This window comes from Myripristis murdjan, chromosome 9 (assembly GCF_902150065.1).
Source record: "Myripristis murdjan chromosome 9, fMyrMur1.1, whole genome shotgun sequence".
NCBI lineage: Eukaryota > Metazoa > Chordata > Actinopteri > Holocentriformes > Holocentridae > Myripristis > Myripristis murdjan.
In genome coordinates this window covers 31541377-31564273 of record NC_043988.1, presented here as the reverse complement: position 1 = coordinate 31564273, position 22897 = coordinate 31541377, and the positions used below count along the sequence as shown (strand labels likewise).

General features: G+C 39.5%; 1 protein-coding gene across 1 annotated transcript; it reads left to right on the top strand.

Moving 5' to 3' along the window:
* The first annotated feature begins 13018 nt into the window (after positions 1-13018).
* Positions 13019-16830, top strand: dmrt3a (doublesex and mab-3 related transcription factor 3a). The gene is made up of 2 exons (XM_030061179.1): positions 13019-13460; positions 15736-16830. The coding sequence occupies exons 1-2, from the start codon at positions 13061-13063 to the stop codon at positions 16746-16748; spliced, it is 1413 nt and encodes a 470-aa protein (XP_029917039.1). The 5' UTR covers positions 13019-13060; the 3' UTR covers positions 16749-16830.
* Positions 16831-22897: the final 6067 nt, after the last annotated feature.

The following is a 22897-nucleotide window of genomic DNA, read 5'->3' as shown; positions in this document are numbered from 1 at the left end:
TCTTCAAGGCAAAGCCACTATCAAAATTATTTTACCGGTTGAGTTAAACCTCAGAGGGAGTCAAAAAGCTGCAGATTTTCAGCATGCAAGCTGGCAAACTGCCCAATTTAGCTGGTAAAAAGGCACTCTGGCATCAAGGTTATTTTAGTTAATTAACACTAAACTAAAAACATTTTCCATAACACGAATGAGAATAACTGGAGAAAACAAATAACTCAGTGTTGTGCACTTACAAAACTACGTAAAATAAAATTAACAGAAAATGTCTTAAGTAAATGAGGCAGCTTTGGAGTTGCTGTAAGCGTTGTTTTTCCACTTTGACAGAGCCAGGCTAACGACTCCCATAGACTTCAACTCTTTATGCTAAGCTAACATGAAATGCCACTCATGGGAACTGAACCAGTGGATGTACAGAGGTGAAAATGGCATTGAACATCTTGTCTCAGTCTGCTTTTAGTCAGACATGTTCATCACTTCCAAACAAGAGCTTGTACACTATGATTTGAGAACATGCAGAGCAAAACTCGACACATATGCTTAAATTTTCACTTTGTATAAAATATGGAGGCCAAATCTGTCCCTGTGTCTTGGGCAGACTGACCACTGGGATGTATAGGGTCATATATAATACACAAACACATGGAATATAAATGATACACATATGATAAATTTCAGTCAAGTGCAGCCACTGCCTTGTTGGAGGAGCTGTAGCCAATACCATGAACTCAGTACTCAAATTATCAATCTCTTCTATCACTATGTTATTATTTGTTTATTAGTTCGTAATACTATAGAGATTTTTTCCCCCATGGTATCCGTATACTGTACCATGGATATGAAATATTCTCTACAAAAGTGAAACCATACAATGATAAACACAGTGTATTAGTTTGGATATCACTGGTGATATATTTATTTTTGAATGTGTTAGGATTAGGGTTAGCCTGAGCAGAGTGACAATTAAAAGTCAAGTTTGTCAAAATATATGATCAAACCAGAGCTGCCAACAAATTTTCCTATATTCTATAGAATTGTCTAATGCCACAAAGAAAAAAAACTGTACTCTATCGATGGGGATCCATCAACAACATGAAAAATGCGTGTGGAGTTGCTGTAAGGGTTATTTTTTCACTTTGACAGAGCCAGGCTAACAACTCCCATAGACTTTAAGTCTTTATGCTAAGCTAACAAGAAATGCCACTCATGGGAGCTGAACCAGTGGACGTAAGGACGTGAAAATGGTATTGAACATTTTGTCTCAGTCTGCTTTTAGTCAGAAAAAGAGGGAAGTGGACACTTACAAGTGAAGCTAGACATGTCCATCACTTCGAAACAAGGGTTAGGGTTAGGGTTAGGCTAACCCTAGGCTAACCCTAACCTAGGGTCACATATAATACAGACACATTGAATATGAATGATAAACATATGATGAATTTCAGTCAAGTGCAGCCACTGCCTTGTTGGAGGAGCTGTAGCCAATACCATTAATTCAGCACTCAAATTCTTCTTATTTTTTTTATTTTGTTCAAATATCGCGGTCGCCTAACGGGGCCGTGTGCCGGCGGTTTAAACGCCGCGACCGTTACTTTTCAAACGGTTTGAGCCGCGAGGAGCCGCTTCCAGGAAACGTTAGCGAAGCAAAATGGACTCAAACATGTTGACTTTTAACGACATGTTTCTGTAAGTGCTGATAGCAGGTATCTGTCCCCGGTGGTGTTTAGTGGGTAACTAGCTGAATGTTGGTTTGTGGTTTGAGGTGAAACTTTTTGATTTTGTTTTGTTTGACTGAGCGGGCGACGCCATTAACGAAAGGACTGGGCTGATTTGCTTGGCTCACTTTTAACTTAATGGTAACTACTATCTGTGCTATAGAGTGATATTTATGTTGTTTAGCCTATGTAAAAGGATGTTAACAGTCACTGGTCAGATAAGCCCGTTGATACTGCCTTTAGTTTCCAGCATTATGTTAATTATGTTAAAGGTCTTGAAAGAAACACTTGTTGACATGATGTGTGATTTTTTATTTTTTATTTTATTTTTTTTTAATTTTTGTCCAATTAATTGCATTTGTTTTGGTTGTGTTACGTGATGCTCCTATTAGATATTGAAAAATAGAGCAACAGAAAATCCTATTCACCCCCTCTCTGTTGCAAGGGCGACTGACAATTAGCAGGTGCAGATGATAATCGGTTACTACAATGAAGCACACACCTCAGTACACACACACACACACACACAAACACCTCTACAGCTACTATTGGTGACGGTGATATATTCCTTGCACCTTCACTAACAGTAGATTGTCTTTGGGAATCTTCTACAATGCCTGTTTTGTTGTTTGTGTTACGGTAAGCTTTGACAAATCATAGAGATGTGATATTGTGACGGGCCTCTGTTTCTTGTCTGTTGTGTTTGCCATGTCTCTTCCCAGTTACCACAGGATGAAAAAAAAAAAAAAAAAAAAAACAACGAGATGGTTGACAAGTGTCTACCTCTGTCAGTGTTTCTGGAGAACATAAGGACGCTTTGGAGCCAAAGCTTAATGAGGTTGGAAATAGTTTTCTCTTCTTCCAATAAAAGTGCATGAAACATATGCATTTGAGCATCACATTTTAAATAAATAATCTCTTATCTCAGCAGTTTTGAGGCTTTTTTAAAACTTAGACTGTCACTCAGAACATATTTAAAAAAATATATATATTATTATTATTATTGTTTTTTGGGGGTGTTATGAGGAGGATGAAGTTGGTGCCTGTGGTGTTTGAATGAGGTAGTAAAATGTTTCTGGTTCCAGTTTTGTGTACATGGTCACAATACTGTGTGTAATTAACTTGTGATATGTGTAAAGATGATTAAAAAATGATTAAAATTTGTGCTTTGTTCCCAGGTTTAATGATAAAGATCCTGACATGTTCTTCTTGTTGGTGGAAGGTGTTGCAGAATCCAGAGGGCGGCCAGATGTGGAGAAACCCTCAGTGCTTCAGTGGAGTTTCACAGGTACGGCCCATGATGCTCGCATTCCAGTCATGGTCAAACAATGCATGTTTGGTGATTTGTAACAAGAAAATGATGCCATTATAGTACATTACTGTCTCAGAAATTTGTTACTAAAAATGTCACTAGGTGGCAGTGTGGTAAAAACTGTGACAAACCAAATTGAATTTCTGTCTTTGTTCAGAAAATGCTAAGGACGGTGGAGACAATCAGTCTGTATAATATTACACATTTTAGTATGCGTTTCTCAACATTTACATGTTTATTAATAATTGTTATAAAGAGGAAGAAGAGAAAGACAAGGGGAGCCTAAACCTACAGCCCTAGAAAAAGATTCTGACTTTTTTGTTGTTGTTGTTGTTTTAATGATGGACCCTTTCTTGTTGTTTCTTCATACACTGTAAATGCAATCAAAAACCAGCCCGGGAACTTAACAGGTTCTGCCAAATCCTACGTAATGGAAACTTTCAGGATAACAAATCAAATACAGCCGATCCAGTATTATAGATCCTTACGATAACTGTCTCCTTCTGAACAGTTGAACAGACAGCCACAAAAGAGATAATTAATATATCTTTTATTTTTTGGGCAGGGCTTTGGGCAGGTATGTCAGGGCTCCCATGACTGGGAGTCAACTGCCTTCACAAAGTCTGGCGCTTGGATTGTAATATCTATTCTGAACTTCTTCGACATCGACCCTGACAAACACCCTCCATCTTGTCAAAAAAAAAAAGAAAGAAAGAAATGTATACTGAAACTAATAAAAACTAAAACTAAATGTTTTTAAACAATAAAAACTAAACCGAAAAGAGCAAACCCTCTCTGGAAAATCACTGAAACTCATTTAGGCTAACTGGCTGAACTCAAACCTGGTCTCTCGCCCCTTTCAAAGCCATTTTTGTAAGGAAAGCTTTTTGGTGTAAAATGCGTCACACCTCCTTCCAGTCACCTTGACAAAGAGACCAAACGCTGCTTTGTTTGAATGGAAGTCAGTGGAGGAGATGAACAAACAAACTCTACCTTTGTGGAGCTCCTTTTTTAAACAAGAAACTCATCTACATCTGCAACATCTACTCATCTACAGCATGTTCAACATCACGACCAACTTATTTTTGAATTGCACATAGGCACAAATAAGAACTATCATGAAATGAGTGTCAGCAGGGAAGTTTTGCAGCAGTTGGGATTGCTTAGTGACAGTGACAGTGAGAATTACACTGTCAAAGACTTTCTGATTGGCTGAAAATGGTTTGTGTCATCTTAGCTTGCCATTAGTAGCTGTTATGGTATCCCCAATGATTATGAACATAATCAAGTGAGCAGCTCTTACATTTCAGACTTTTATTTATTTATTAGTAGCAGTATTATTATTACTATTTCTGTCTCTAACAAATGTTTTTATGTGACTAAAACTCCTATTTACACCACCTTATGTGTTTTATCAGGCCTGAATTTTGTATCAGATCAGTTTGGACAGCCTGATTATTATTATCATTATTATTATTATTATATTTAATAAAATAATAAAAGAGGATCAGATTTGAGTTAAGTGCCAAAGCGAAATATGTCATATTGTAAAAAATAAGAATAATGATAATAAAAAAATAGAATCATATGCTGTTGCTACATACTGACAGCCCACTTGATATTTATAAACATGAACAGTTTTCCACGAAAGCTATACAGTGGTCCCTCGTTAATCGCGGGAGTTACGTTCTAAAAATAACCCGCAATAGGCGAAATCTGCGAAGTAGTCTGCTTTATTTTTTACAATTATTATAGATGTTTTAAGGCTGTAAAACCCCTCACTACACACTTTATACACTTTTCTCAGACAGGCATTAACATTTTCTCACTTTTTTCTCTTGTTTAAACACTCTCAAAGTTCAAACCTTTGTAGAAAAATAAGTCCTGTAAAAATAAAAAGCATGCAAAATTGCACAAAAAAAAAATCCGCAAAACTGCGAGGCCGCGAAAGGTGAACCGCGTTACAGCGAGGGACAACTGTAAACCATTTTAGACATGAACTGGTACTGTATTTTGGCAAGATGTAAAACTCTGTAGCTAACTGGTTAACCAAGACAAATTAGAAAAGCGAGTAAAAACAGACTGAGACACAATCTCAGTCCTGTTTCATGAAGATCTAATGGTCGGGGCCGGGCAGTTTTAGACAATTCTGAGCAACAAGTGGAGAATAGAAAGGCGGCATTCTAATGTGCATTTTGCATCAGTTGAGGCTTGATTTATTTTTTTTTTTTTTAGCTTTTGAACAGTTAATAAGGTTCAAAAGATCTTCACAGCACAGGAACTTAATTTGTTAAATTAACAATTTAAGTCAAAAAAGAAATAAAATAGAGTAGAAAAGACATTTTGGAGACTATCCGTTCTTACATATGCTTTTGATCTCTTGGCTATTTACCTCAGCGCTCTAAGAGTTCTGACAACTCTAAACCAAAACTAAACCACTATGTAAACAACATGGCTCTTCACCTAATAAGTTCATTTACAGAGAGACAAGACAGTCTGCTCGTAGTAATAAAGCTGCCCGGCCTTCTCCTCCTCACTCAGCACGAAGGGAACTTGGCAGATCTCCGTCTCTGCCGAGTTAACGGCCCCGTGGCTCTAACACGCGGTCTGGATGTGAAGCGCTGTGATTATTGCCCCCGCCGCTCTGTTGAATGGTCGTCTTCAGGGCAGTGAGTCTTCATCAGGCTCCGCAAGGCTTTAAACAGGTGCCACGTCCATCCATCTCACACACAGAGTGCAGTGAGGCAGCTCAGGACAAACACACACACACACACACACACACATACATATATATATGTGTATATATATTTATATACATACATACACATACACTCAAACGGACATCCACTGGGGGAATCCTGGTGAAAATAAAGTCACACTTTTCTTGTGGGTGTGATTCCTATAGTTCATCACTGGTTTCAGTGTGTCTCCTTGGAGCTTTTGATGAGTCCCTCCAGTTCTGATTATTTAGGAAAATAATCACAATGAGCTGGGATATAATTCTTGAAAATATGTGCTCAGATAATACCAGAACAGTACAGGATTTGTAATAGTTTCCCTAGCTAGATCTGCTGCCTGTGTTCTGTCTTTAAGGCACGGGTTTCTGAGTTTCTAATGTTTTGTTTGAAGTGTTTTTTGGTGTTTCTTCATATGCTTTTATTTTGAAACATCACATTGGCGCTATCTTGACCAGGCCTCTCTCCAAAAATGGGATCTTGTAATCAGGTTGTTGTTGCAGACACTGATGGAGCTGTGTTAGACCATTTATTTAAGTTTTTTCTATTATTTTTGTCACATGTGTGGAGGTACTTGGCTGGAAAAATGTTTCATAGGTGGTACATTATTGAAAAAAGTTTGAGAACCACTGGACTAGTGGATATTCTGGTGTTGAGTATGCAAACAGGAAGTGAGAAAATCAAAAGTTAACAGGAGCAAATGAGCTTTCAGACCAGACAAACATGGATGCAGCAACATCAAATCTTTTTCCTCTTGTCTGTTTTTTTTTTTTTTGGCCGGGCTGGTAAACATGAGCGTTTACTAACATCACTTTACAGGATTTCTGAAATTGCACAGGACAGTTTTCAGTAGAAACACGTGAGGGAAAATTATGTAAATACATAAATTACACCATTTAAATAACAGCAGTTATGTGATTTTGTCACGTCACATGGTATTGTAACATAATTGTAGTTATAACTTAAATAATTATCCTTTTGCTAGAAACCAAGTGTACCTGAGGTGAAGGAAGGGGGCGGGGCTAATCTCTCTGTCCAATAGCGGAGGCTCCCCAGCACGGCGCTCTGCTGTTGTCTGAAGGACGGACAGAGCTCCGGTCATAAATGTCACTGCCCGGAGAGCCAAGCACCCATAAACAGGCCATACTAGACAGGCTAAACCAACTTATAGGGCCGCTGTTGACATCGTGCATCCGTGACCAATCTGAGGACGTTACCCATCATTCATCCTGTCTGTCTCATATCGGCCCCGCCCACTTTATGGAGGCAAAGCAGCTTTTTATATCAGATTAGAGCAGGAGGAGAACTAAACTGCTCTCTTCCTCAGGCATCTGCAGGGGCTTTACGGGATATTTATGCATGATGTGATTTGGAATCTGAAGGGCGATTTCTTTAAAAACTGATAATTTAATATTTTTCATTTGTTTTACACTCCTTGTTCACAGTAAAAAATAATAATAATAAATAAAGAGTGAAAATTTCACTATTTCTTTTTTTTGCCCAGGTTGAAACAAGCCAGCATGTGTGTGTTTAACATGGGAAGCTAGCTTCACTGGAGTCGACCAATCATCATGTTTGGAACACAGGAAAGGGGCGGAGCTGCTCACACTGCCAACCAATCAGAGCCAGAGCTTCCTCCCTGCCAGAAATACCTTGGTGATGGTCGGTACCTCTTTAGGTGGGAGGGAGGCACTTGAGAATAAATTAGAAAAATATGATCAAAAATAATTAGCATTTGAACATTTTTTTCTGTTTGTTGGATTCAGTGTAATAATTTAATAATAATTTAATAATTTTAAGGAAAAGATAAAGCTGCTCCTCCTTGTAATATATGGTTAACACTAATTCCAGGTGGCCAGTGGCATTAATTTTCCAATAATGCGACATATTTCAGTAATGGTAACATTTTCTCTGATTTAGATTTAGATTCGTAGACTTACCTTCATTGTTATATTGATACAGTATTGATATTGACAGTGATGTTGTGTACAACCTTCTCCCAATTCCTTACGATATTGCTGTACAAGGTCTCAGAGAAAAAACGTGAAGAACTTTTATATTCTGCCAAATGCAGAAACTTGCTGCTTTGCATATCGTCATTGCAACAAAATTCTGACATTTTGTAATTATATTCATCACTAAACAGCTCCTAATTTGGCGGCTAAAACTGGAATATCCTTTTTTTTAGATTGTGTTTCTGCTTTATTTGATAGTGACAGTAAAAAGAGACCTCAGTTAGTTAAAAAAAAAAAACAAAAAAAAAACCGACAGACATCCCCTGGTGTGTGTAAAGGCCACAGAGCCAGTGGGTTCTACACAAACTGACTGATATTTTCTCTGCGTTGTAAAAAAAAAAAAAAAAAAAAACGTCTGGCTGATTCTCATGTTTGGCTAATTCCTCTGTAGGAGCCCGGGGTCCCGCCTCCCCGGGGAAACCTAAATCAGTGTTTGTGTGACAGGCCTTCTGAGTGGCAGACACGCCCCCCAATCAGCTCCTCATAATAACCCCACTCAGTGCAGGTCGGCCCCTCCTGGCTTCTAAAGACCCACTAGTACATGAATTCAAATTTTCCTCCAAACTCCAGTCACTGCAATACAGCTGGACTTGGTCTTGATTGACTAAAGAAATGCTAAAATTATTCAGCTCAGGCTCGTTTCCAGTTTTCAAGTATAAACTGCAGCCCATAACAAGACATTAACGTCCCACTTTGCTGTCTGACCGGGCACAAAAGTGCAGTGAATCTAGGTCTGACTTTGGAAAAGAGAGTATATCAGAATCAGAAATACTTTATTGATCCCCAGGGGAAATTGGTATATCTGCATGACTGACTCCCTGCTGAGCCAAAGAGAGTAATGAGCATCCGAAGCCAATACACTTCACACAGGCAGATGTTGACTTGAGCCCTTAGTGCGGGGTGAAAATGTTTATTTTTAGCGTCATAGACTCAAATTTACGCAAATATAGCTTAATCTCCCTACAGGCAGCTTCAGAAAAAAAGTGTCATGTGCATGTCCTCTTGAAAATAATAATGCCATCAGTAAAGTGATATGCTGAAGTATAAGATTTATTTTTATTGTGACACTGACATTTCATTAAACATTGTGTGTTTTGTGTCTTTAAAAAATGTGGGATGTCTTTCTTGATTGGCTATTAACTCGAGATGACAGCAAAAACCTGTGTATAAACTTATTCCCATTCAGTGCAGGTAGACTGAACAGTTATTTGTTTTATGTTGGTGCTGATATTTGTGAATGAACACATGCCTCTATTACATAAAATCATCAAACGCAAATCCAGAGAGGACTGATTAAGGGTGGATTTCCCCTTTAAATTTAAATCCTTTGAATTCCTCTGTAAATTTTAAATGATATGTCTTCAATTGCTGCCCGTTGTGCAGCATAAAGATTCACCCTCGTTCAGGACAGTCTAGTTTGTCAAGACTGAATACGGTTGGCCTCACACAGAGATTGGCCTCTTTGATTTTCAACATGTTTCAGTTTGAGTCAAAGATTTGAATCTGTGTAGATTAAAAAAATGACCAGTGCATGCCAAAGGATAACTATGTTTGAAACCGACATGAGCAATTCTCATTTTCTGAAGTCTTGGGTCATAACTTACTTCGTAATTATGTCATATTCGTCATATTCTGAAGTCATTGACAGTTTGCAGCTGGGCTAGTTTGATCCCTCAAGTCGCAGTGAAACATCAGTAATGTTTTGGCGTTTCCTGAGTGGTTACATTGGCACCGAACTGTCTCGTCTGTCTGTAATTTATTCATAATGACGCCTCAGAGCTTGTCACATCTGACTCACTTACAGTAATAGTGTTAAAATATTCACAAACACAAGATGCTTCTGTGTCTGGTAACACACAGCCCACATCATGTTCACTAAAGCCTAACTTCTGTGAGTCCACTTCTGTGCCGCCAAGGTCCAGCCTATACAAATGTTCCCCCAGGGCTAATTATTGGACCTCAAGGTAATTATGTGAACCTTTCTCAGACCCTAAAAAAAAAGGTGTTCCCGAACAGTAAAAGGAACATATATGCACTGTTTTCTCTAAATGTTAAGGTACAATATCACAAGGCAGCGTCTTCAATTAATTAGGCTAGTAAATGAATGAATGAATAGGTAAGATATTAAATGATTTTAACTTGTATGCTATGGTTGAAATGAAATTTTTGTAGATTTGTGGATAAAAATAGGCAATACAATTCTTTAACAGATACCCAATGTCAAGGGTACAACAGCTGGACCTTGGAGGCCCCAGTGACAAACTGGTGTACCCCTAAAAGGTGCAAATATGTGCTTTATTTTCTGAGAGTGTAAATGCAATTTAAGCACATAATGTTTGCATTGTAAACCTTGCAGTCAACAACATGGGGCTGAACACAATCTGAGGCTAAAAGGAAACAGCCACTGAATAGTCACAGTGTGTTGCAGTGTATTTAATCATGCAACATGTTTCTGATGTGATAATGTTGGATTAGTGCTGATAAAGTGATAGTACACTCAAAACAGACTTATGGTGCTTCAAGTCAGTTGTCAGTGATTATTACTTCTGATGTAATAGACTCTGCTTGCTCTGCCATTCTGACTTTTTTTTTTTTAATCTATAAAGTATGTTATTTTTGTACTTGTAGTTTTACATCTCAGCTGCTATTAGAAAAGAGTGGCTTCAAACATACTGATTGAATTTTGAAATCAAATGAAAGCAAACTTGAGTGTGTTGTGGTGAATATTGTTAATGCCATGTTGAAACTGCCAAATCACATTTTCCACAAGCTCACCAAGGATGCTGTTTTTTTTTTTTTTTTTTTTTTTTTTTTAATCTTACTCACTGTGAAGGGATAAAATGATACCTATACATATATGGACCTCTAAAATGATATCTCTCTAATAGCCAACATAATGTCCCTTTATTTGTCACACATGACCAACTTAATAGCCTGACTGAGAACTTTAATAGGAAAATAAATCGTGATCAATGGAAAACATCAACGTTGCCTGAAATATGACTATAGATAAAAAGCGAAGTTACACTGGGCTATATGTGGAGTTAAATTATATCTTAAATGCGTATCATGATGCTTGACCTCAGGTTTGGTCTTGTAATCATCATTTAATTGCAGGTGAGCTGCTCTGTCTAATAACACTGACAAAAATGTCTTTAATATTCCTACTGGGACTTGAAGTGCGCCTGGGATACTCAATATCAAGATGTGATCTAATAGTACACTGTATTATCTCCTATATGGTATCACTGTAATATTCCTATAATTTCTCATTTTGGGACTAAATATCTAGAATGCACAGTGGTTAATTAATTAGGCCTAATGGTACAAGTGGTAATTAACGGTATAGGAACATTTGCTTGTTGTTTAATATGCGTCCAAAATTAATGAGAATGACTATATTGAAAACATATTTGTCTTATATTACATTTTAATTTTTTCTTATTGATGTTAAAAATTAGACGAATCGTCTTAAAAACGCGTCTCACATTATGGCAGTCACCCGTTTTAAATGCATCAAATTTCCACAAAATGAAAAAATAAAATAAATAAATAAACGAGGCTGAATGCCAATTACAATTCAGCCGGCGGTATAAACTTTTATTCCGGTTTGTGTTTTACTCTTATCAACGAACAACATGAATAAATTTATTATGCATTGTCGTGTAGGCGTTCATCCACCGCCTCCCACTCCCACAAATCTACTCGGCCGGCACAAACTGCAAAGCCACTCTAGTCACCTTGAAATTTCCTCTGCTATTTTCCAATTAAAAGCTTAATAGCCCTGGAGACGGGCTTCATGTGGGGAAGTTTACCGTGCTCTTATTCTCTGTAAGCCGCACGGCTCGGATCCCATTATTTGCTTGAATAAACCTTTTTTACGGTTAGAAATGGGCCCCGGCTTTGTCCGGTGTTATGTTTCAATGCCCTCTATTAGGCCGGGCGAAGGGACATATCAGCATCCTAAACATTTGCTCTTGGTTCCCAAAGGGGTTTTATAATGCTCAACATGTATAAGCCTAATCATCTAAGCTATGTAAGGCTGTGTAAAGGTGAGACAAGGCACCGTGCATTACATTTTGTCGGAATTAATTCCTCTATATACCCCGTGGGCCTGCAAGCAACACAGCCTGGAAATATAAGGATCTAAATTATCCTTATTTCCACATATTTGAGATTTTTTATTTGTGATGTTATATGCCCAGCTATTTTTACAGCCTCTTGAGCTTAGCCTTTTAAAAACACACAATACCAGCTTGTGTCAAATCTCTGATGATAAATAAATCATTAAAACTTCCAGCTCAGTCTTGGACTAATTTTAGTTGAGCTGGGATTCATGAGAAGACACACGACCTCTGAAGGCATTCCTGGCCTTATCTTCAGCTTAGATTTTGCACTTTCCCCTTTACTTTTCATGTTGAATTGTTGCACTTATTTTATTGTTGCACTACTCTTCATTTTCATAGCTCACAGCAGGCACCTAAACTGATTCTGTGTCTTAAAACGCTTGTTTTGATGGTCATTATTAAAATGGAGGGGCTGTTTTCCTGATGCAGTCCGTAAAAACCCGAGCTTCGGCCTTTTTGTGCAACCGCATTTCTGTAGGCTTTATTACAGCTGTAGGCTATGTCTTTAACACCTTTGCGCTACAAAATAGCCATCTTAGCATTTTATTCCTTTCCTAGGAAATTCCTAGAGTTAGCCTAAATGGTGAAAAATAAAACTCTAATAGGCCATGTCACTTGTCTCGATGTAGAGCAAACCGTTTAAACAGTTTCTTGGATCAAGTGACATTCTCCGCCTCACAGCAACAGTCACTTTGCAGAAAATTCTCCAAACAGGTGAGTCTGCACTGGAAACGCGAGGAGCCATCTCACCCTGAATGTCAGATCTCCCCCTCCACACACACACACACACACACACACACACACACACACACACACACACACACACACTTTGCCATACGGATAAACACACAGCTCAGTCCTGCACTAAATGACTTTTTTTTCCTTCGCAGCGTGGAGGGGCCTTGATGCGAGTGACAGCGTTTGGTTACTCGTCTCCATAAGTGCGTGTCAGCCTGATGCATATCTGTCCTGTCAGCCGGGGGAAAGGTGGATCCTCCACTCCAAGCCCACACCTCTTCTTCTCCTCGTGCTCTCATGCGTGCAGCGGCGCGGCTGCAGCCAGCTGCATCTGTCTGACAACACTCCTGCCCCGCCACGCCTTGTAGCAGATGCACTTGCGCGTCCTGGGAAACACGTTGCGTCTGACCGTCGCTGGGACGAAATGAATGGCTACGGGTCCCCCTACCTGTACATGGGGGCTCCGGTGTCCCAGCCCCGCGCTCCGCTCCAGAGGACCCCCAAGTGCGCGCGGTGCAGGAACCACGGCGTGCTGTCGTGGCTTAAGGGCCACAAGCGCTACTGCCGCTTCAAAGACTGCACGTGCGAGAAGTGCATCCTCATCATCGAGCGGCAGCGGGTCATGGCGGCCCAGGTGGCGCTGCGGAGGCAGCAGGCCAACGAGAGCCTGGAGAGTCTCATCCCCGAGTCGCTCAGAGCGCTGCCCAGCCTCAGCTTACCTGGAGCTGGGGAGGGGAACCAGAGCGCGCCGCCGAGGACCGAGGAGCTGGAGCTGAGGTGGAGCAACACGGAGTCGGTGCAGGCCGGCGCACCGCCCTGCCCAGGTACCGGACACACATACAGACACATACACACACACGCACACAATTAATGCACAATTAACTGAAGACGAAATAGACTGCAGAGAAAACGTTTGACACTTGACATTTGTGCTGACTTTTTTCCTGAATGGTATGAAAATCATCAAAGTAAAGAAAAATGTTACATGCTGCCTGACAGTAATAATAATGAAGATAGTAGCTTATATATTAATACAATAGCCTATTATTAATACACATACTATTACTAATATTGCTGCTATTGATAATAATAAAGAAAAATAAATAATAATAATAATAATAATAATAATAATAACAGTCACAGTGAGGGCTTTACACAAATTGTTACGTGGCAAGAGCCAGTTGCCAACTTTTTAACATTTATTATTTTAACAAAATAATAGATTTAAAAAAAAAAAAAAAAAGACGGCATAATAATGACAGTATACTGAAGTCATGCTGAGATTCACCCTTTTAATAATAGTAAATGTGTGAGAAATGAGGGAAAAAAATGGCAATTGAGATAAATCTTTCACAAATCTTCTGCTCAAAAAAAATAGTTTTTGATGATGGGAAGGTGCAGTGCACTGTGGGAAGTGTTTGAGGCTGTCAGTAAACAATAAATTTGCTTACAAATTGCCTGTATTTTTTAAGATTCAGTGATCTGTTTTGTGTAAAATTTGGCAATAGGACCAAGACCTTGTTGTCTAAATTAACATTATGGTATAACAGAATGAGGTGTTTGAATTTATGTATAAAAATCCAGTTGGCAAATTTTATTTACATTTCAAGGCCATGTCAAGGATAAATTAAATACTAATAAATCTATCACAGTGTGGCCATGTGTTGTTTTGCAAAACAAGTCAATAAATAAATAAATCAGTACAGTATACTACCTGTCTTTTAAGGTGCGCAAAGCACCAGTTGTGAAAGGTAACACGGGGCACCTATTTTATTTATAATATTTTATTTTGCCTTCAGCAGATTTTTAAATGTGTTTATTTTTTTATATATATACCTGTTTAGGCCTTTATGAAGTGCTGATCTCTGAACATATGATATAAAGGGGGTGAACAAATCTTCTTGGCTTCAATTTAAATATGCTGTGACTGTCTCAACATAAATACATGTTGTGTAATTCCACTGGTAATATTATAATGAGAGCAGTAGCGAATGTAATGTAATTAAATTTTTTAGGTCATTTATTTTACATATATATATATATATATATATATATATATATTTTGCAGCATTATTTTAAGTATATGTCACCTCAAAGACCCTCAGTGTTTCTTTCTTTTCTTTTCTTTTTTTAATGAAAGCCAAGACAGTTTGTGTGTGTGTGTGTGTGTGTGTGTGTGCGTGTGGTTACATACAAAAGTTGAGTGCACAAAACATGTGGTCACTTAGAGGCTGTAATTTATTTTGTTTATTTAATTTTCTTTTGGAATCTGCATCTGCTCTTGCTTAATTTCAGTATAATTTTTGCCTCTCTTTAGGATTAAGTAAAGATAAGATTAAATTTTCACCAGGAGGCATTTCACACAATATCCCAGCCACGTGCCAACATCATTTCAAAAGATCCTGCGTTTTTTATTTTGTTTACGGATGAAAGATGCCCACCTTAGCTTGGAGTTTTTTGTTGTGTTCGCCTACATCTGATTCTTCTTTGTTGTTGTGAGACTCGCAGTTTGGACACAAGGCCAAGCAAATTGGCACCGAGTCCACATCAGCCCCCGTTTCATTTTGACAAATAGAGCTTAGTGGTTTAAAAGATTACAGTAATCAACGCTGGACAGGGCAAATCGAATGTAATCGCCATATTTCTAGCAGGAGGTCAACTTCAAATGAAATGTTACCAAGCAACAGGCAATCTGTTTACAAAATGTGGTCAAAAGGCATCGACAGTAGATTCCTCAATGACACGCAGTCAGCACTTTGTGTTAACAGCTTTGGAGAGAGGAGAAAAGTAAATCCACATAAATCGCTGTGTTGCAGACAAGTTGACAACCTATTAATTGTATGTTACCTTTCTCTTTAAGAGGGCTTAGAGTGGCTTGGCCTTGCTTTTAATGGGAGAGGAGCTCCCAGTGGAGAAGTGCAGCGTATGTGTTATTCTCATGTCAGTGTTATCCTGCAGACAGGTTAATATCCCAGATTCATTTAATAACCCAAAGCAGCTTTTAGGTATTAACCAGCCTCATTTTCCCTCAGTGCTTCCCTTTATGTTATTATATTCCTGCCCAGACACATTTCTTCAATGCCTTTTCTTGACTTGTAGAGCCGACGGAGGACGGTCCCGGCGAGTTGTCAGGAGCAGAGAACGGGGGGAGCTCCAGTGAGAAGGAGCAGGACCCCGTCAGCTCGCCGGAAGGCTCCAAACCCAACTCTTGCTACACCCCTGAACCCCCAGACACCCCCTCCCTCCCAGAGGAGAGCCGCTACAGCCTGCCCAAAGCCTGCAGCACTGAGAGGGAGGCTAAAGCGGAGAGTCCTCAGAAGTACCCCAGCCCGGGAGAGCCGAGTGTGCTGATCGAAGGCCTCGCCGGCTCCATCAATCTGCCCTTCAACCTCCGGGCCAACCGGCCTCCTCTGGAGGTCCTCAAGAAGATCTTCCCTGCCCACAAGCCTCCTGTGCTGGAGCTCATCCTCCGGGGCTGCGGAGGGGACCTGGTAGGGGCCATTGAGATTCTCCTTTCCAGCCGAAGCCCCGATGGTGGCACCCATCCCCATGCTGACCCCCACTCTGACACCCTGGTACTGCCCTCCAACGGACACCTCTTTGAACACACTCTGGGCTCCTACCACCCAGTGTCCTCTTCCGCCAAGTGGTCGGTGGGCTCGGCTTTCCGGGTGCCAGAATCTCTCCGGTTCTCATCCGACACCGCTTCAGGTGTGGTGTCCACCGGCCCGCTGGGTGTCCCCCTGCAGCACCCCTCCTTCCCCCAGCCCACCCGCTACCCGCTCATGTTACGTAACTCCCTGACCCGCAGCCAGGCCAGCCCCTTCGTGCACAACGACGTGACGCTGTGGAATACCATGACTCTCCAGCAGCAGTACCAGCTTCGCTCGGCGGCGCAGTACGTCTCGCCCTTCCCCCCGGCCGCCGCCCCGGGGGGGTCCATGTTCCGCGGCTCGCCCATCCTCCCGTCCAGGCCGTCCGAGGAGCAACGCATCAGCATCCAGGAGGAGGGCTGCACGCTGGGAGCCAAACCCAGCCTCTACTCCCCCGATGAGGAGTACGATGAGCGCTCTGACTCCGCAGACTCCCGCATCCTGAACTCATCAACTTAGACACTAATGAGGAACTGATGCTGCACGGCTGCTGAAGCACCAAAAATGTATTGTCAATGGAAACCCAGTATGTGTTAATACATTAAAAAAACAGAGGGAGAGGGGTCGGTTTCTTGTTTGAAATGAACTTTAAACAAGCAGTCACCCCCTGAAAGTGATGTTAATCTTAGCTTTTTAACATCATCCGTTGTGCTATCAAAGATACCCACTGTCAGATGGAAATGACCAAAATGAATGAATGTAACAGAACGTGATCGGTCACATTGTTTTGAAAATCTATCAGCTATTTCCTGTGAGCATGTTTAGTACTGTGAAAATGTTTGATGTAAGGATCACCAGTGCATGTCAAGAGTATGCCAAATAAACCTTGAGAATAGTCTAAATGGATCAGATTGCTGTCTTTAGTGTTGCTGCCTAAATGAAAGAACCAGATTTATTTTGTGTAGGCCTTTTATTTTTCTGATATTTCTTGGCCTTGAAGTGTAGTCCCAGAAATTAGGCTGCATGCTCTCCTCTAAATGATAAGGAAATTTTCATTTTAATTATGTTGAGTACTTAGTAGCTCATTTTTATGATTAAAGATCTTTGGTTGCCTAAATAATAATAAACAAACATTGTCATGTGATATTTGTGGGTGCTTAAGTGACAGAGCAGGGTTTTATTATTTCAGTAAACACATTTTTGAAATAAAGTTAAACATCAGATGATGCTTACGTCATGTTTAAAGATGTTAATATGTAAAAATTGTTTCTCAATATCGGCAGTTATTCTAGCACTGGTAGGAATCATGTAGCACTTGTATGAGATAGAATTATTTTACCCACTGAGTGCAATAAAAGTATAGGAATTTGGTGTATAGATGTATTAGCGATTTGCAGGATGTCGCTGTACATGCAGACGCAGCAAGATGCAACAGCACTTCATAGACATTGTCCTGCATGGGACACTGCATGGTTTATTACAGACAATACAATTTTATGTACATTTATTCCCCATTCAGTGTTGAATATATGCATTTAAGCAGCATAGCAGACGGTGTGATTGCAGCTGCAGAAGGAAGTCTAGTGTGCGTCCAGTTACGGCTGGATCAGTACCATTAATTTAAAGTTAGAAGCTGCATGTAATAAATGATTTGGTCACTGGGGAGCACACACTCTTCAGGCTGAAAAGTGTCATAAATGCATCTGCTGCAGGTCTTGTAGAGCTTTGAGTTAGAGCCAGACTGTGCACGTACTTCTTAGGTAAAAAATAAAAAGTGATTTAAAAAAAAGTAACGTAGCAGGAGTTAAGATTCACCGAGAAGAGGACGCAGTGCTTGTGAGGAGGTGAAAGATGCGTTCACTGACCGGACAGCCGGTGAGGCCAGCGAGGAGGTGCAGCCTCAGCTGGACCTTCTCCATTAAGACAGAAACATCCGCAGACCTGTTTGTGTCACTGCTGACGGTCACTGGGACCCTGCATGAGTCGGACAGGGCCATAAGTGAGCACCTGCTGCTCAGTGGGAGACAAACAGGTGGGTTTCTTTGAAGAAATACTAAAATCTTATAAGGACAGGACAAGTCGATGCGCAAGAGTGAAGAGCTGTTTGGGGCACTGGAGTCAGACCACATATCCTTTCTGTTTGGAAATTAGCCTAAGGGATGAATAATTGTGTTATTATTACAATTTTAGGTAAGTCTGATACCAGTTTTAAACCCTGAATGTTACAGGATCCTGATTCCATATGGAAGAGTAGATTAAAATCCACGAAGATTTTTTTTTTTTTTTCAGTTTCATCAATACTTTGGACAGGCAGCTATAATTCAGACACAACTTTAACTGAAAAGTAATAAAATAAGTGTATTTTAACACTGTCCTTTGCCAGCAATGAACCTTCACACCAAAAAGTAAGACAAAAATTATTAAATCTCCTGGATCAACACTTTAAGTTGCGCTCTGTTGCCATATAAATTTTCTCTATATAAAATGCTATATAAAATGTTTCCCTTTTTTCAACACATTTGTATGATTATTGCTTAATCAAACTTGAGTATAAGTTGACTTATTAGTGAACTGTTTCACAGACTCTTTCACAAATCACCTCCCCTGTTGTCTCTTACAATAGTCCAGATAATGAAGCATCAGCGTTGCACATTTGTGGACACATTATTGCCCACTCTGCTCTCAGTTTGTTTCTCACTTTAAGAGCTGATGTGTGTTTTTCTGTGTCCGCGCTGTAAAACATCAAAACTATGGACAGACACAAACACACCCCTTTATCTGTTTACAGAGGTTCACAGTTTGTTTTCTCTGATGGAAGTTCAGCAATTTAAAAAACAAAAACTACAATGAAACTTTTTTTTCCGGTGTTATGTTACTTATTTTATTATTATTAGTAGTAGTAGTCGTAGTAGTAGTAGTATTATTAGTAGTATTTAACAAAATGAGTTGTATTTCCATAAATACATTCATTTATTTTTCCCTGTAACAGACTCTATCATCATAAAAATACACACAGCAGCCAAAATACTTTATATCATGTAAATAATGAATATGGATGCAGGCTTGAAAAGGTGAGCAATTTTTTTTAGGGTGGATAAATTGAGTTTAGCTGCATTTACCCTCCTTCATCCCACTTAGTCCTGACTGTTTGTTTTACACCTTTTATAATGGCGCCATCTAGTGGTGTGATTGATTTAAAGCATATTTTTAGTTCAGACTATGGCGGAACAAATTGCTGGAGACTGCGCCTTGTATCCACATCGATTTATAACAAAAATATCAGAAGATTTCAAGTGAAATCTCCTCACTTCATATAGATAGACAGACAGACAGACAGAAAGAGAGACGGATGAATAGATGGAGGATAGGATGGAGGAAATCATATGTTAGGATCTGAGTGCAGTCTCCTCCTGCACACTCAGGTGGTATTGATTCTTACCCAGTCTCTCCCAGCTAGTCTGAGGATTTGAACCAGCAACCTTCTCTCCAGCCTCGTGGTTACTCACTAAATGGAAAACACTAGAAGGAGAGAAAGAAAACAGCTGTGGGCCTGTAAGAAGATTTTTCTAATTACTACTTTTGTTTATTGTCGATTTGGATCCCATATGAAGAACATACTGCATGCACATATTTTCACATACATGTATACATAAATACATTTAAATCAGCCGCCCACCCCCAACCCATAATTGAAACATTACTGACTTTACAAAACCAACACCATTTCAGTGACCATGTAAAATTGTAAAAAATCATGTAAAAAATACATTATGCACAACCCCATGCTGATATACACACACACTGTTTGCACATTATATCTGTACTAACCATTGCATCTATAACCATCTTGGTAAATGCTTATATTTCATAAAACCAAATAGAAGAAATTAGATGTTTTGCTGGCTTCTACCCAATAGTAGCTTCTTTATTTGCTTTTTTAAAATCTTTCTCTGCTTGTGGCCTGAGTGATAAAATATAAAAAGTCCCAAGAAATCCCATTGGTGGAAAGTTTTGAAAATCACCTATTTATGACCACATATTACCAAAAAACACTGTTTTTAACACACAGGGGAAAAGGATCAAAATTTTACTTTCAGATATCACTATAAAAATTCACAAGATGATTATACACACAAAGACAAGAAAAAAAGTCAATTACAAGTTCTTTGAATTATTCTGTTTACACATGCATATCACACATTATCTGATTTGATATGCGCTAATAAGGAATATAAGGAATAAATGCCGGAAGAGACATTTAAACAGTAAATTAAAAGGTTACTATATATATAGTAACCTTGAATTAAAAGCTTACTATATAACAGTGAATTAAAAGGTTACTATATATATATAGTAACCTTTTAATCCACTGTTTAAATGTCTCTTCTGGCATTTATTCCTTATATCCCTTATTAGCGCATATCAAATCAGACAATGTGTGATATGCATGTGTAAACAGAATAATTCAAAGAACTTGTAATTGACTTTTTTTCTTGTCTTTGGGTGTGTAATCATCTTGTGAATTTTTATAGTGATATCTGAAAGTAAAATTTTGATCCTTTTCCCCTGTGTGTTAAAAACAGTGTTTTTTGGTAATATGTGGTCATAAATAGGTGATTTTCAAAACTTTCCACCAATGGGATTTCTTGGGACTTTTTTTTTCCCTCCCTCAGGACAAACTGAGGATACAAAATCAGTTGAGTTTGCTTCTCTTGCAATTTGTCCTAGGTTTTTTCATAAAATGACTGGACTATCTTGGAAGTTTTGGTTTTAGGTTGAGGCGTTGTAACATGACCCTTCATTACCTGCCTTGTTTGTTGTTTTGAAGCACAAATATTCCTCCACTTTAAACCAGGCAGGATAAGAGCTATGAGCCTTTAAGAGGTGACAGAGCCTCTGTTTCCCTGCTCGCGTCTGCCACCCAGTGGTCATCACGGGAGAGTGCAGCCTTCACTGTGCATAAATACTGTCCTATCAGTGTACTTCATGTTGTAACTTTTTTATTACTATTATTATTATTATCACTGCAGCAAGTGAGGAATTGCAAAGGAACAGGTGGGGCTGCATTGAAGTTAAAACTAGATACCAAGCCATGTTACTACCATGACAAGAAAAAACAAAACAAAAAAAAACTCTGTATTTGTGTTTGCGTTTGTAAATATATGTAGGTTATGTCTGTATGGGTAAAAAACAGGAATCCCGCCTGAATTCAGTTTAAAATTCATTTTTATTTGAGGAGTCAAGCTTGACCCATCTTTTTAGGCTGACTTTTTTTTTTTTTTTTTTTTTTTAAGATAATGTTAATAATATAATAGTATTTGAGGACCGGTGTGATATAAATTAGACTGTTTGAGAAGGATAGGATAGATTCATACTTGTTTGTTCGATTTTTATTTATTTATTTATTTATTGCTTGTTTGGTGGTTTCATCCTGAGGATCCTGATGGAAGTCTTGATTTATCTCCCACTGTGCATCCCTGCCTAAATGAATGAATGAATGTAGCCTATAAACGGGTGCAGGAGCCAAACCTGGCCGGACTCCTGTGCAGCTTGCAGGGGATGTGAGTTTTCCAAGCGGGACAGCTGGAGGTCTCCACCGCCTCCCGCTTGTTGCGTGTTGAGGCGTGACGGCTGAGAGGAGCGTCCCCTCACACGGAGCCTGGTTTTGTCTTCAGCCGGGCCGCATGTGTTGTCGCTCCATCAGGGGCTAATTAACAGAGCAGGATCCGCGGCTTGATCCCACACAGCTCCTCTGTCTATCCGCAGCTCCTGTTTCACTTTACGACCTGCGCGGCGGGACACTTCCAACATGGATGCTGTTGTTTCAATCAAGCCAAAAGTAAACTGGACCGCGTGTGGGAAAGATGCATCACCACTCTCAACCCCCCCACCCACCAACCCACCCCAAAGCTGTTTCTATTAGGCTGAAAACAGTATGCATCCTCCTACTGGAAAGTAAAATCCGTCAATAAACTCATTTTCACGGGTTATAGCCTACCTTGAATAAAAATCCAAATCCAATAATACATTTTAGGAGGATTTTATACACATAACACCACACACCAGCGTTTACAATAGAAGAATTCAAAGAATTCAAAATACTGCATACAGTTTATTATAAGCCCACTACTGAGCGCTACACACGCATTTAACTTAGTGTTATTGTACAGATTTTCCGTTAAAGGATCCCATAAAACCCAACTGACACGGCTTTAAGCAAATTAATTATAAATAATAATAAAGATCCCTGAGGGAACCTGCCCAAAGGGATCAATAAAGTTTTATCTAATCTAAGATAATCTAATCTAATCTAAAGTCTACCACCATTTGGATACGTTCATATACATAAACTGTCTTAGACCAAACTTTTTTTTTCTTATGCCAGATGTCATTATTTCACATTTAGTTGACCTAATGGCGAACACTTCTGGTGAGTTAAATTGCCAGATAGTTAGACTATTAGTGCGTTTTAGACCTCTGGAGTCCTGTTAGGAACCCTGCAGGGCCCCCGGGACCCCATTTGAGAACCACCGCAGGCCATAATAAGCCATGTAGACACAGAGAACAGTTTTCACCTGGAGGGTCCATCTCGTCCAGCTCTATGAAGATCCTCCTGTCTGACCGTCCGGTGCGTTTTGAAGATCAAAGCATTCTTTATGTGGAAATGG

What these genes read in the sequence shown, in the direction of transcription:
- dmrt3a (XM_030061179.1), top strand. Translation starts at nt 13,061, where the DNA reads ATGAATGGCTACGGGTCCCCCTACCTGTACATGGGGGCTCCGGTGTCC. An exon ending in CGGCGCACCGCCCTGCCCAG is followed by an intron (nt 13,461 to 15,735) that starts GTACCGGACACA and finishes CTTGACTTGTAG; the next exon opens with AGCCGACGGAGGACGGTCCC.